Source organism: Cyprinodon variegatus, unplaced genomic scaffold, assembly GCF_000732505.1.
Source record: "Cyprinodon variegatus isolate N-32 unplaced genomic scaffold, C_variegatus-1.0 Scaffold544, whole genome shotgun sequence".
NCBI lineage: Eukaryota > Metazoa > Chordata > Actinopteri > Cyprinodontiformes > Cyprinodontidae > Cyprinodon > Cyprinodon variegatus.
Window position 1 is genome coordinate 53,464 of NW_015150997.1, and position 13,960 is coordinate 67,423.

The window sequence follows — 13,960 nt, forward strand, 5'->3', positions numbered from 1 at the left end:
TATGCTCATATGGTGACCATCTATATATTAACTTCTTTTCAAGGTGCATTGTGGGAAATTTGGTGTCCTCTACTTTTTTCTGATACAAATAGACATTTGGATATTCCTATAAAATGGAAGGGCAGACATTCGGAGACAGCCTATGTCACAGAGTTTGCTTAGTGTACAGAACTGACTTGAAGAGATAACCGGGTCACAAGGTGTGCAACTCATCTGGTGATTTATAAAATTATTTGAAGATTCTAGTTTTTAGAAAAAAAAGAATGAATAACGGGCAAAAGAAATATAGAACTGCATCAGGTTTGTCATCAGTGGTGGTGATGCAACGAGATCTTAGACCCCTTTCAGTTTCTGTCATGGAAGGTTTATCAAATATTCTCTGACTTTATGTAAATATAAATATTTAAATGGAAATACAGGGAGCAGGTGCCAAAATTACAGGGAGCTTAGTCTTGACCTCTCTGTACATTTTCACTTTTGTTCCTTTGATTTATTGATTATATCCAGTGTTTAAGAAAATGTCTCATCGCCCTCATCAGAGAAGGGATTAGGAGAAAAGAAGAGGGGAGAAGTGAGAGCAGGAAGTGGCATTGTAATAACCTTCCAATTGATATGTTCCTGTTTTAATAAAAAAAAGAAAGAAGAAGCTTCAGTCTTCATAGAGAGTGGCAATCGGTCTATTGAAGAGGAAAGAACAGTGAAAGTGGGAGCAGCAAAGGTCTGGTTTTCAAATCCTCACCTCTGTTGCCTTGCTACACTCAATTTTTATCTAACTGTAGATTGTTTAAGGTTTTGTCAAAAAACATCAGCTTCCTTCTCCCATATTCCCCGACCTTTATTTGGCTTCGCCCTTTCTGTTCTTTTCATGATACAAGGTCATTGTTGAACGGCTTCATATTTGCTCACATTGGCAGTTCCATAATAAACAATTTCCCGACCTAGTAACTAATATATTTTACTATGGAACAATATAATTGGGTCAGGTACAGGGGAAAACATAACACTACCTTGGAGCCTCTGCTTTAACGTATTAGAAGTAGACTGGCTATATCTGTCTCTGTCTACCTTAGCTCGCCCTGCACCTGGAGACAGTAAGTAGAGCAGAGGAAGAGTAATGGCTGCAGATCAGAAGATGATGAAGAATAGTGTAAATACAAACTCCCAGTGAAACAAAAACAAGCTGTTGAATCCTGCAACAGTTCTACCAACCTGTACAGATTTAAAGCTGTTCTCTCAAACATATCCTAGACGTCCTAAAACTGTTCAACCAGTGGCCATATTGTTTGACATCTAAATTTATAGCTCTGTTTATAAAGAGCTTGTGACGCTATGAGAAATTGCAGGTGTCTGGATCAAATAAAGTTGTGAGGTGCTGAGTAGGATAGCCTATGACAAAGTGTGCCAGCAAGCTGAGGTGCCCTTATTTTAGGAGCCAGACTGAGCACACCATAAGCCATACTGTTTTCCTTTCTCTGGCACGCACATCTCTGTAGGTGTTCAGCAACGGTCAAACTCCACAGCCAGCCACCCTGAGATTCACCCCACATGACTGGTATTCTAGGGAATATCTCCTGTTGTCAATATTGATAATACCCAGCAAGCGGAAAATTATCTGTCAGCAGCCATGATCCGAAAACTAAAATGATTTGGGTTGCAAGAACTCCGTGAAAGTGAAACCCCATGCCAGTAACATTCAAAATATCTTGCTTTAAACATTTCAATCAAAAGACTTTCAACTTTTTAGACAGTTTATAATTTCCATTTAAATTTTTTTAATTGCCTATTACTCAGCTCATCTACTATTTGCCCATAAGACATATTATTCAACAAGTTTCAAATACTTATTAGAAATTATTGAGATTTACAATTATTTAGTTTAAGGTTATAAAAACGTCTGTTTTTGACAAGTTCCTCTTCAATAATCAAAAGAAAGACTTTGTTGTCTATTGTCCAACGTTTTGAGTTTGGAACCTGCTTTTACAAATTCTCTGCCAGATTTAAGTCAAGATTCTAAAAGTGTTCTCAGAAAACAGTAATATAATAACTTCTTTGTTAAAAAAATATAGCTGTCTATATTACCTTGAACATATTAGCTGTCCTATTATTTACTTGTTGGCATTTAGCCTTTTAGCTCACTATTACAGTAGCTCATTAAGAGATTTTCTATTCTGTATAAGCTTTTCAGCTTAAAGGGCATCTGGTCTCCCGTTTTCGACCTCCTGTCCCCGGCTAAAGCTATCCCCAAATTTACAGTTTTATGAATGAGGGGAAAAATGTTGCATACAAACTGTTATTTTAGTAGAAAGAGCGCGCAAGCATGCTGCACACAGAAACAGCTGTTAACGTATGGATTAGCAGAGTACACCAGCTTTAAAGCAGACAAGGAAGTTCGTTATTACAGCCGGCTGGACGCAGCCACGCTGAAATCTCCCATCTTTTTTGACCGTGTCCCTCTGCAGTGAGTTTTCTCGATTTTTATATGTGTTTTTTTGTTGTTTTTTTTTCTTCTTATTATAATCTTCTATTGTTTTTTTTTTAGTGGTGCCACATTTTTTACTGGCTGCTGCTGGCTGCTCCCTGCTGTGCTGCTGTTGTGGATTCTGTATTATCACCTGGTGGCGGTTTTTTTATTTTGTTGTCTTTTTGTGGAGAACAATATGTTTTTTTCTTTTTTTATATGTTTTTAAGTTTGTTTTATTTTTTTTTTTTTGGAGTGGGTGGGAGGTTCCTTCCGACTGTGTATTAATGCAAACTGGCCTGTTCCTGAAAACAACGTTTATATTAATTAAATTAGTATGTATAAATGGGTAAAAACATCACTTTCCCAGTTTCCTATTTTAATTTTCCTAAAACATATTTATTTTTATCTATGAAATTTTCCCAGATTAAATTTCAGAAATCTGGCCACCTTAAACTAGTAAGCTCTTAGCTCATTAAAATGCTTTTAGGTTATTAGCTTGATTTAAGTGTTATAGTCTACTATTGTATTGATAACTTTTAGCTTCATTGCCTACTGTCACTTCTCTATTAGTCCCAGAAACTCACTTCATCCTATCAACTTATTTGCACATGTGCTAACACACAAGCTTTTTAGCAAGCAAATAAACATGCTTTTTTCATTTTAGGAAGGTGTCATTAAGCAGTCATTTCAAAAAGCAATATGTTTTTAGAATAAACAAAAAATGAAAGGCATGCTAAACTATTTATAGTTACAATATATACAATACAAGTTTTGTTATCAATGTTAGAATGCAGACCTCTAAAACCCAATAGATTGTTGATTGATCTGAGGAACTGATATTGTCAGCTCAGAGCAAAGCACCATAACAAAAGCTACTTTATTGATTGATTGATTAACTTTATTTACTCAATTTGTACAGTGACTAACATGTGATCCCATATGTTTATCTATATTCTTATTATCTAGCTCTTTAAAAAAAAGATTTTTTTATATCACTACAGTGAAATCTGAAAATAAAACCATAGTTAGCCTGATGCATTTCTTTTAGCACATGCACATATAAGCGGACAAATTGTGCTTCCGGAAGAAATGCTGTAGTAACACTAAATGGTATTTCTTTAAAATGCTTTAAGCGAGGTTGACTAATAAAAAGATGTTTCCAGTAGCTTAGTAGCTCTCTGGTGCCTAGATTTTTCTGTAATAGCCCTTTAGACAGACTGTTATAATGCCACTCAATTGTCTACCTTCTTTTAGTTTGTTAGTATCCTTTTCTAGTATTTTAATAGCTTTAATGGACCCACTGATTACCTCAAAATAAGTCTGTAACTTATGCCCAAAAAGAAAATAAATATCAATGAATAAACATGAATATGCTTAATTTACATTTACATTTAACTATCTAATTTCTCTCCTTAATTTGTTTTTTATGAGGTTGGTTTAAATTTGCAGAAGCTTTGGTTTTAGAATATCCTTATTTTTTTTTAGATAAAACATTTGTAACATAGGATAAAGTAGTCTCCATCTTCCTTGCCTCATGGAAACAAGATGCATCCTGGACAGGCAGAATGCTTGAATTTTTTTAAGTTTTACAGTCATTACCTGGTATATAGGTAGAGTTCCTTTAATTGGATGGGAAACTCCATAAAGATGCATGCCTGTGCTGACTATATGAAGCTTTCAAAATGACCTTTTATCTTTTTATCAACTTGTTTTTAGATATTTCATTTGCCAAATTTCCCCACCATGTAACTTCTCCTTCACTGATGAGGCGATAAGGTGATAGATGGCGTAGGCTTCCTCTTTCTTCCTCATCCTCACTCTAAACTCATCTATCCTTCCTCTGGAAGGAAGGAGCAGGGGAGAGACAGAGTGATGGATGAGAATGGTAAACTACTTTCCTACACTATTACATAGGTTCTTTACCTGCGAGAGGTGAATGAGGTAAGGAAAGGCAGATCTTGATTGGTCCCAGAGAAAAAAAAGGGATATCTCCTGAATGAAGTTTCACTGGGGAGTTGATCCAAAATGAAAAGTTTGGTAATAATTAAAAGAGGTGGATATGTGCTTCATCAGTCATTGGCATAGAATACTTGATGAGAGTCTCCCTTTTTGTTTGTCTGTCATCCGATCTACCTTTCTACTTTATAATCTCTCACTTCTTTTCCCACAATGTTGTATTGTCAGTCTGATTCAACCATCAAATATAACTAATTCCTCCTTTTTCCACAGATGATTCATTGTTATTTTTTTCCTCAGCACTCTAGGCCTTCTGTACATTGTCCCTGCTTATTACCTCCTAGCTCACTATTTGACCACCACCTCCCCTCCTCTTCTTCCCACTACCCCTCCTCATCCTGGTTACCCGTTCCCTTACTCCCCCACCCAACTCCCCCAATTCCAACAGAAGCTCAGAGTAAGCCTTACTACTCGGATTACTCCCCCACTCGGCTGCTCATCCACAAGCTGTGCACCAGCCATTACCTGGACCTCTTCATCACCATTGTCATAGGCCTGAACGTCATCACCATGTCTATGGAGCACTACGATCAACCGAAGGTCAGACAATAAACATTTCTAGACAGGATCACAAATTGCTTCTTGTATCTCTGCTTCTGTCTCCTTGAACCCCAGTCGGCCTCAGCAGATGGCCACTCACACTGAGCCTGGTTCTGCTGGAGGCTTCTTCCTGTTAAAAGGGAGTTTTTCCTCTCCACTGTCGCTACAAGCATGCTTAGTGTGAGGGATGCTTTCGAGTCAATGAGTCGATGCAATCAACAATTTGACTGTATGATCTGGTGAACTGTAAAGTGTCTTCAGATGACGTGAATTGGCGCTATAGAAATAAACTGAATTGAATTGAAATTGGCCATGTGGAAGATTTCAAATCTCTTGAACCTTTTTCCTCTATTAGCGAGACTTAAAATTAAAACTGTATTTTTGAAAGATCAAAAGGAATGAATTTATTGTGTAGTAATAATGAAAAACGATGCATATTTTAGAAGAGATGCCGAAATAAGAACCTGAAAAGAGGGGGGGGATCTCGAGCATTGAATATACTATGTATGTGTTGTGCGACAGGAGAAGGTATTTAGCTGAATGGATGCACTGATTAATAAGCAATACATTTGAACAATTAGAAAGTTAAAGTAGACCGTAAGGTAAAGAAATGTTTTACAAACTGTGCCTTGCTGTTTGGTGTGACTTTGCCACCCTTGAGGGATTATTTAAATCCTTGCTGACCTGCAGCGCTTTCTTCGACGCTCTCTTAAAGGTCGGTTTTTACATGCAGATGGAAACAGTTTTCACAGTGGCATCAGTATAATTTTGTGCTCAGTTTAACTAAAAATTTAGTATTTGATGCTAAATATTATCTCTTTGTTATTTCCAGAAACTTACTAAAGCACTGAAGAACTGCAACTACATCTTCACCGTTATTTTCGTTCTGGAATCAGTCTTCAAGCTGGTGGCATTCGGATTTCATCGCTTCTTCAAGGACAAGTTAGTATATGGCATTTCTTTTCCCTCTGAAAACCACTTTGTAATTCACCAGCACAATCCCAACAGGAGACGAGTACTGCAGCATCGCTGACATAAATATGGATTTAAACACATACACTCACCTCATTTGTCCAGACCAAAGAGTTTGATTCTTATCCTGTTTTTCTTTGGCACACCTCTTCGAACATCTCTCACCATGTCAACACTACAAATCATTCTAATTCTTAAGAATACAAGCTAAATAAGCATATTGCATCATTATTTATCTGAGAAGGGAAAAAAACACCAGAGATGTTACAGTAAACCTAGTTTAACAAAACCACTTACATCCTTTTCTATCTCTTTACAAAGTATTGGTATTTCCACTTCTCTATTTGTATTGATTTGAGGTGGAACATTTAGTTTTCTCTCAGTTTACTAATATATGCATCTCTTGTCATTTACAATGTGTTTTTAAAAAGGTGGAAAAGGTTAGTGAAAAGTTTGTATTTATGTTTTAATTCAACAATGTTTAGAGCTATGTCCGAATTTTGTCAGCTGGGTTTTTCATTAAATCTGTTAAATATCAACACCTGGTTCTATAGATTATGGGCCGTGGTCTCCAGACATTTCTAATTTCCTGGACATGTTGAACATTTTTATTTCAGCTCAGCTGTAATTCAGAGATACCATATAATGTGCCATCCTATCAACTTTTTATAAATGGTATGCTAAGGCAGCTCTTGCCTAATTATTTTGTTTGTTTTTTAGGCATAGCAGTCCAAATGTTCTGTCTCCCATGATGAAAATTTTCCTGCCTCATCTTGCCAAATGTTTTGCTCGATGGCATGGGACCTGGTTATTAATTGGCTGAATGTGTTGCCCAATTCATTAAACTTATAATTGTCTTACCGTTTTGGGCCACTTATAGGGCCTGATATACAAAAGATACATATACATACATATTTTAGTACCTGCAATAAGTGGGTGTGAACTGATTAAGTTCAACGCAGTAATTAGGATAAGATGACGATGATTAAAAATATAACTGTGTTAATATTAGATCATATTTATGGTGCACTTCATAATAGTTTCACGTAGTTTCTCAGTGTTTTTTTTTCCCTTCCCATATCTGTTTCTCATCAATGTTATGTGATGTGTTGTAAAGTGTATAAAAGATGTAATAACGTTCTGCTTGTGGAACATTTGCTACACTCAGGTGAATTTAGCCTGAAACGCTGCTAACCTTCGAATAACCTTGCAGAGAAGAGATTGATCTTCCCTTACTTTATTAAAACACTACATTACTCCTTTCAAAATTTTATTTCCATAGCAAAAAGTAAAAGAAAAATTATAAAACTGGCAAGGAAAAAGTTGTACATTTTTTCCCATAACTTTAATGGGATTACTGCCAAATGAGGATGGTATAATTTACCATAGAAATATAGATTAATTGATTTTAGGCACCAAACTGCAACTGGTGGTGAGCTTGAAATAGTTGGTACTCCTTTTGAGTGATTTTCAATGCACCAAGTTTGTTTATTATAGGAAATGAGGCATTTTCAAGCATAATGAAACAATGTAAAAAGGGCAACCTATTTTGGAAAAATATTGAATTTTATCAAAAAAAAAAAAAAAATGCCATCAATATAGTGGCTGTCTTTTGGCTGAATAAAATGTTATATTTAAAACTAAAATATTTTGCCATGTCTTAACCAGGGCTTGAAAACTAAATTTTTCAATTGTTCCGTTCCAAACAGTTCAGCTATGTTTAACATTTTCGCCACCGCATATTGGCCCTGAACCGGTTCATGTAAAAGCCAAAATAGATTGCAGCATTCAATCCGTAACAACCACACTGGCCAGCTGTCTAGTTAGCTCACATGAACAGTGTAGATGCTGATTTGTTTTTTGTAGCTAGAAAAAAGTCTAATATTTGCAACCTTTGTAGTGAATTACTAAGTTAACGTTATTATTTGGATTTGGTTAATTCAACTCAGTTACCTTTTTTTATGTTTGATGATAGCTCAGTTGCGTCTCAGCATCTTGCTGGGGTGGTACTGGAAAAGGAATAGGAAATACTGCCAGCTGCCTGGATTGAGCCTGGCGTCGGCAAAGTGAACATACAATTGGAAATAGTCTTTTTCCCCACTGACATTGGCTATGCTTTTGTGAAATTTTATAAAAAATATATAGAGAAAGGAAAATAAAAATCTTATTAACCATTTTTTTGGATTGCAGAATAACGTTTCAGCTGAAGACCATTTTATTTTCGTTTCTGTTTCCGTTCCTGGTAAAATTCTGTTCTTTTCCGGTTTTCGTTTTCATTCCTTCAACTGGTTCGGAGTAATCAGGGTTACAGAAGCTCATCCGCCAAACTGAGATAATCTAATATTTAGTCCAGTTAAAGTTGAATTTAGGCATTGAAGTCCGACTGAAATCCAACTGTTAATGCCACAGTGCTGGAGAGAAGGATTGGCTGGTAAGTTTTCCTTTCTCACTTTGCAGGGAACCATATTTGTCAAATGTTTTGCTGAAATGAAGTACTGTTCAGCAAGTTGGTTATAGTGACTGATAAGTGTTGTTGTTGTGTGTGTAGGTGGAACCAGCTGGACCTCATCATTGTGCTGCTGTCCATCATGGGCATCACTCTGGAGGAGATTCAGGGCAACGCCTCAAACGCCTCCAACGCCTCAATGCCCATCAACCCCACCATTATTCGCATCATGAGAGTGCTGAGGATCACAAGAGGTGTTGTCTCCGCACTCTCCTTCTGCCTTTCTGCTTGTACTCTGCTATACACATCCATGCAGCTCTTCCTTAAATGCGCATGTACTTTTATGGATTCTAGTAAAACAGCCGCATCGCTGGGACTTCCCTATTTGTCATTTTTGCATGACAGATCCCAGCAGGGCTCGGGCTGAGTGAGCTAACCAGATGGCACAGGGAAACACATTGGGCAGACAAACAAAGCACTTGCAAGGACCTAATCTGAAAAAAGCTAGAATATGATAGTTGGGGGAATAAAGATGGGCATAGGAGAAAGATGGAGAATAATGAATAACTTTCACCTAAAGATAAATTATTGGGAGATGGCATAAGGTAATAAATACAGTAGTTGTCCGAGGCAAAAGACTGACCTGAAGAAAATGAGGACAGGAAGGATATATAGAGAGATGGTAAAAGAGATGGAAGCATGTTTGATGAGTAAAAGATAAGCAGGGATGCTGATACCAAGTAAATGCTACAATACTGTCCAGATACTGTGTCTGCCCAGTTAGTGGAAGTCAATGTAGGATGAGATAAGGAAGGCAGAAGCTACATGATAGATGAAAGTTAACCCCTGCTTTTCATCTTTACAACAACGTAACTAAGTTTTCTACAAACTCTTAAGTCTTGGATGTATCCACCCTAATTACCTGAGTCCTACAGTGACTGTTAGTCACTTTAAAGGTTTTCATTGGGTGCTTTAAAATGATATAACCGTTTTATTCCTCTAGAAAGTCTTATCTTTTTAGCTACCTCATCGAAACCATCCACAAGATTGGTTCCCCATGAACAAGGAGAGTATCACAGTATTTTGGATAGAAAAAATACATCTTTTTCTTTTACTTTTATAATTTTTGTATACAAAAAAGAAAACATTTTTACAAATGAAAGACTACGAATAACTCAGTGCTGTTTTTACAAGTCCATACTTGCCTTAATTAGAGATAATATTGATAGAAAGATAAATTATGTTTTTCTTAAGATTCAAAAATATATTTTATAAAATGTTTAGTTCTATTAATAGCTAATGGGCTAACAGGGCTTTTTAAATGCCTATGTAAACTAAAAAATATTTGATCATTTTCTTCATAAGTACTATATTCTAACTTCATATCCTACTTAAGAATAATCATGAATAATAAAAGATTGTAAAAGGGATATTCCTATGAAAGAGGAAACAAAGCCCTCATTCTTAAGTTAATTTATTAACAAGTCCCTGAAACCCCTTTAAGAATAGGGACTGAAAGGACCGAAAGGATGCTGGTTGTCTGGAAGCCATTCCTGAGGATTTGAGGCAGACAACACAAGAACTGAACTTAAATAATAAAACTTTTAGACGCGCTAGAGGCAGCAGGAGCAGCTAGTTTACATGCAGAGTCAATGGTTGACATGCATCAAAGCGCAGCAAAAGGTCCTGCAGCGCGGCTGAGCAGCAGAAGCAGTGCCTCATAAGCTTCTGAGCATCTGACGCGTGTGACGTGCTGCAACAGCAGCAGCTGCTCCAGTTGGAAAAACTGGACTTTTGCTGCTTGACGTGCCACATTGACCAATCAGAGAAGCTGATCTGGGAGTTGGCAGTGAGACAGACACAGCACTGCTGATGCAGATCCCTATGATCACTCCTCTAAAACAGTTTATCAACCCCTACGAGTGGGTCTGAGTGGGTCTGAGCGGCTCAGGCAGCGAAATATTACTTGAAGGCAGGATCGTAATGATGTAATGATGTTTTCAGGTGGACTTTCTCACTTAAAAACATTTCAAAAATACTTTTTACTCATGTATAACAGCAAATATAGCAAAGCCGCTCTCTGCCATTGAACACAGGAGCAGCAGAAGCAGCAGAAGCATCAGGCGCATCTGGACACACTTAACAGGACGCACTTCAGGAGCGTCAAAGATCCATCAGACCTTAATGTGTACAAGCAGAAAAATGAAGCAGCAGAAGCTTTTATGCTGCTTCCACTGTGTGTGGTCTGAACCTAGCATAAGACTCTCACAGAGTATTTAACACGGCTTAGAAAGTTCAGGTAAGGAATGCAATAACTACAATAATATGTGCAATATGTGCATTGGTCAGACATAATATGAAACATGTCTAAAGCCATTTGTAATATACAGTGCAGCCGTTGTTATGGTTTGAGGAAGTATTTGAAGGAGTCAGGTTGAAATTTGTTTCCAAACTGAACTGAACTGCAAATGCAGAGAGATTTGAAACCAATATAGATACTTACACATGTATGAACATAAACTTGGGGCTGATCAAACAGGAGGATGATGCCAATCACGCAAGCAGTGAACCCAAGCCTTATATCAGCAAGTAATACCAAAGCATTGAATAAAGTGGTGTAAAGTACACTACTATTGGACTCTAGAGCATCTGAGACGTGTTCTTCACCTCTTAGTTGGGAGATTCAATGGATGAATCTTGGTTTAGAAGTTGCCTAGAGGCTTTGTTTTTGTTCAGAGAGTACTATGATGTGGTTTAATTTTCTGGAGTATGGCCCTTAGCTGAAAAGAACTGAAATACTTTATCTGAACAAGACAGTTTGGTCAGTTTCATGCTTTCAAATGTATTAGAAAAGTTAGAGACTGTGCAAACAACAGATAAAGGACCTAATGACAAGGCTTGTAGGTGTGTTTTGAAAAAAAAGGACAATCCTCAAGCCAACAGACACATTTGGCATCGTCATTTGAATCTGACCCCAAAAATATACTTTTGTAAGAGTCAAAGATTTGCAAAGAAACCTCCCTAAATGTCATGGAAAGCCTTCCCAAAAGAGATCAGTCTGTTATATTTGCAAAGTCTATATGTTTGTGAGGTTGGTTGGGAGATTACTTGAAATTAGTCAGCAGGTGGAACAAAGAGAAGAGGTTAATAGAATTCATTGAATAATGATTGATTCACACAATTTCTACGGGATTTTAGAAAGTATTTTCAACTTTGTAGAAGTTTGGATCTAACGTTTCTATTTATATAAGCCTGCGTATTTCATAATATTTTATGTATTGTGTGTGTTTCTCCGCAGTGCTGAAGCTCCTAAAGATGGCGGTTGGAATGAGAGCTCTGCTGGACACCGTTATGCAAGCTTTGCCTCAGGTATCCAACCAGCTCGCCTAAATACCCAGAAGCCATTGAATTCACTATTCTGTGTTGATTTATATATTTTGTTGTTGTTGTTTTTTGGGGTTTTGGGGATGGATGTAACCCTAATACATCCCAGAGCTGTTCTCTGTATAATTACATCTCAGACTCATTTCTATGCAGTCAATATTTTTACATTTCACAGCATCATCTTTTCCCACCAGCCTATTCCCCCTGTCTCTATGCAGCCTTAGTTGCATTAGCATTTCCCCTGCTGAGGCTGTGGAAGGAGTGCAGTTCGAGGTTTTGTTTGGAAAACCCGTGGGTGGATTTTCTGGGTGAGAGAGTTGGTAAATTGAAGCAACTTTCTACAGTTCCGATTGAGAAAAATAAAGAAAATCTGCGCTCTGCACTCAGCGTTCTTTGATAGCACCTCTGTCATCTTCATTCAGGCAGTGACAGTGTCACAGTGAGTGCTATTCCAGGCTAAATTCAGCCAGAGCTTGTCAGAAATGCTCAGAATTGATAAAGGCGATAACAGGAGGTGATGTGGGTGTGAGCAGGTTGCTGCTTGCTAATTTGCTCTGACAGCAAATCCAAGAACTCTTCATTACCCAAAACCCACCGCTGTTATAAAGCTGTAATCCACTATTATATCTGTGTCTCTTGTATCTGTTATCTGCAGCTCAGGTTCTTCTTTTTAGGACCTTACAGTAAAATAGACATTTTGTCCATTTTGTTTCTTTTCTAAACAAATGAAGCCAAACTAAATAAGGCATATTACATTAGTTAATCCTCCTATAAGCAGAGTCACTAGTTCCAGTGTGATGAAGAATATAGCATTATACTGTATGAACTTGTGCCCTCTGAATTCCCATCCACTTCTTAAATTATTCACACCCCTTAAACCTTTAATAATTGATAATAATAAAGTGGGAAAAAAGATGCATGAAGAAAATCCCAAAAATGTGAGACTGCGATTAAGGTAATCAAACAAACAGCGAGCAAAATAACAGAATGACCTAGATCTAAGTATATTAATGTGTTAGAGAGGAGCTAAGGTTCACAGCTGGATGCATTTAAGGAGCTGTAGCAGCAGCTTAACAGATATCCTGGAATCTGCATGAAATGCTGACAAAAAAAAAAATTCAGCAAAGCTTCTAATAAGCCTAAATATAAACGCTCTTCTGAGGCATGTTTTGAAACCATTTATTATATTCCTTCCTATTCGCAACTACTGAATGCATGACTTTGTTTGGTCTAAAACATAGAATATAGGACAAAACATAAAGTTTGTAGAGGGGTAACTTTATTTCTACAAGACACTGTATGGAAATAGGGCATGAACCTCAAAGATTCTGAATAATGAGCTCTAAAGCCTTTGTGCTATGAAAAAAATCCTGCAATGCAATAAGTGGGGTTGTTGAAGGTGATCTATAAATACTGCAGGTCCTGTTGATAGCACCTACAAAATGGTATTTTTAACTTGAACTTCTTACATAGAAAGACAAAATTCAAGATCATGGAGTTGGAGAAAATAATACTTTTAACAAAAACAAATTAGAATTAATATACTGAATATTTTTTGTTTGTTTGTTTTTTTTAATGAGTGAGGGACAAATGGAGAGTGAGATTGACAGACAGATTGGTGCAGCGTCGGCAGTGATGCGGTCGCTGTATAGGACTATTGTGGTGAAGACGGAGCTGAGTCGGGGGAAAGCTCTCGATTTACCGATTGATCTACGTTCCAACCTTCACCTATGGTCATGAGATCTGGGTAATAACTGAAAGGACAAGGTCAGGAATACAAGCAGCCAAAATGAGTTTCCTTCACAGGGTGGCTGGGTGCACCCTTTGAGATCGGGTGAGGAGCTCAGTTACCCAGGTCGAAAGGAGCCTGCTGAGGTGGCTTGGGCATCTGTTTACCTCCTAGTCGCCTCCCTCTGGAGGTGTTCCAGGCATGTCTCATTGGGAGGAGGCCTGGTGGAAGGCCCAGGACACGCTGGAGGGTATATGTCTCTGAGCTGGCTAGGTGTCGCCTTTGGGTTCCCCGAGAGCAGCTGGAGGAAGTGTGTGTTTATCAGGAAGTCTGGGCATCTTTGCTTCGACTGCTGCCTCCGCGACACGGCCCTGGATGGATGGATGGATGGATGGATGGATGGATGGATGGA

At 37.7% G+C, this 13,960-nt stretch overlaps 1 protein-coding gene across 1 annotated transcript in view; it reads left to right on the forward strand.

Annotated features, from left to right (window-relative positions):
• LOC107095399 (voltage-dependent T-type calcium channel subunit alpha-1G-like) overlaps nt 1–13,960 on the forward strand; it is a gene marked incomplete at its 5' end in the record, with an annotated part of 85,339 nt that overhangs the window by 52,186 nt on the left and 19,193 nt on the right. Inside the window, 4 exons of the mRNA XM_015391480.1 lie at nt 4,866–5,017; nt 5,850–5,959; nt 8,538–8,689; nt 11,734–11,804. Of these exons, the coding sequence (XP_015246966.1) occupies nt 4,866–5,017; nt 5,850–5,959; nt 8,538–8,689; nt 11,734–11,804 (485 nt within the window). The remainder of the gene's footprint in view (nt 1–4,865; nt 5,018–5,849; nt 5,960–8,537; nt 8,690–11,733; nt 11,805–13,960) is intronic.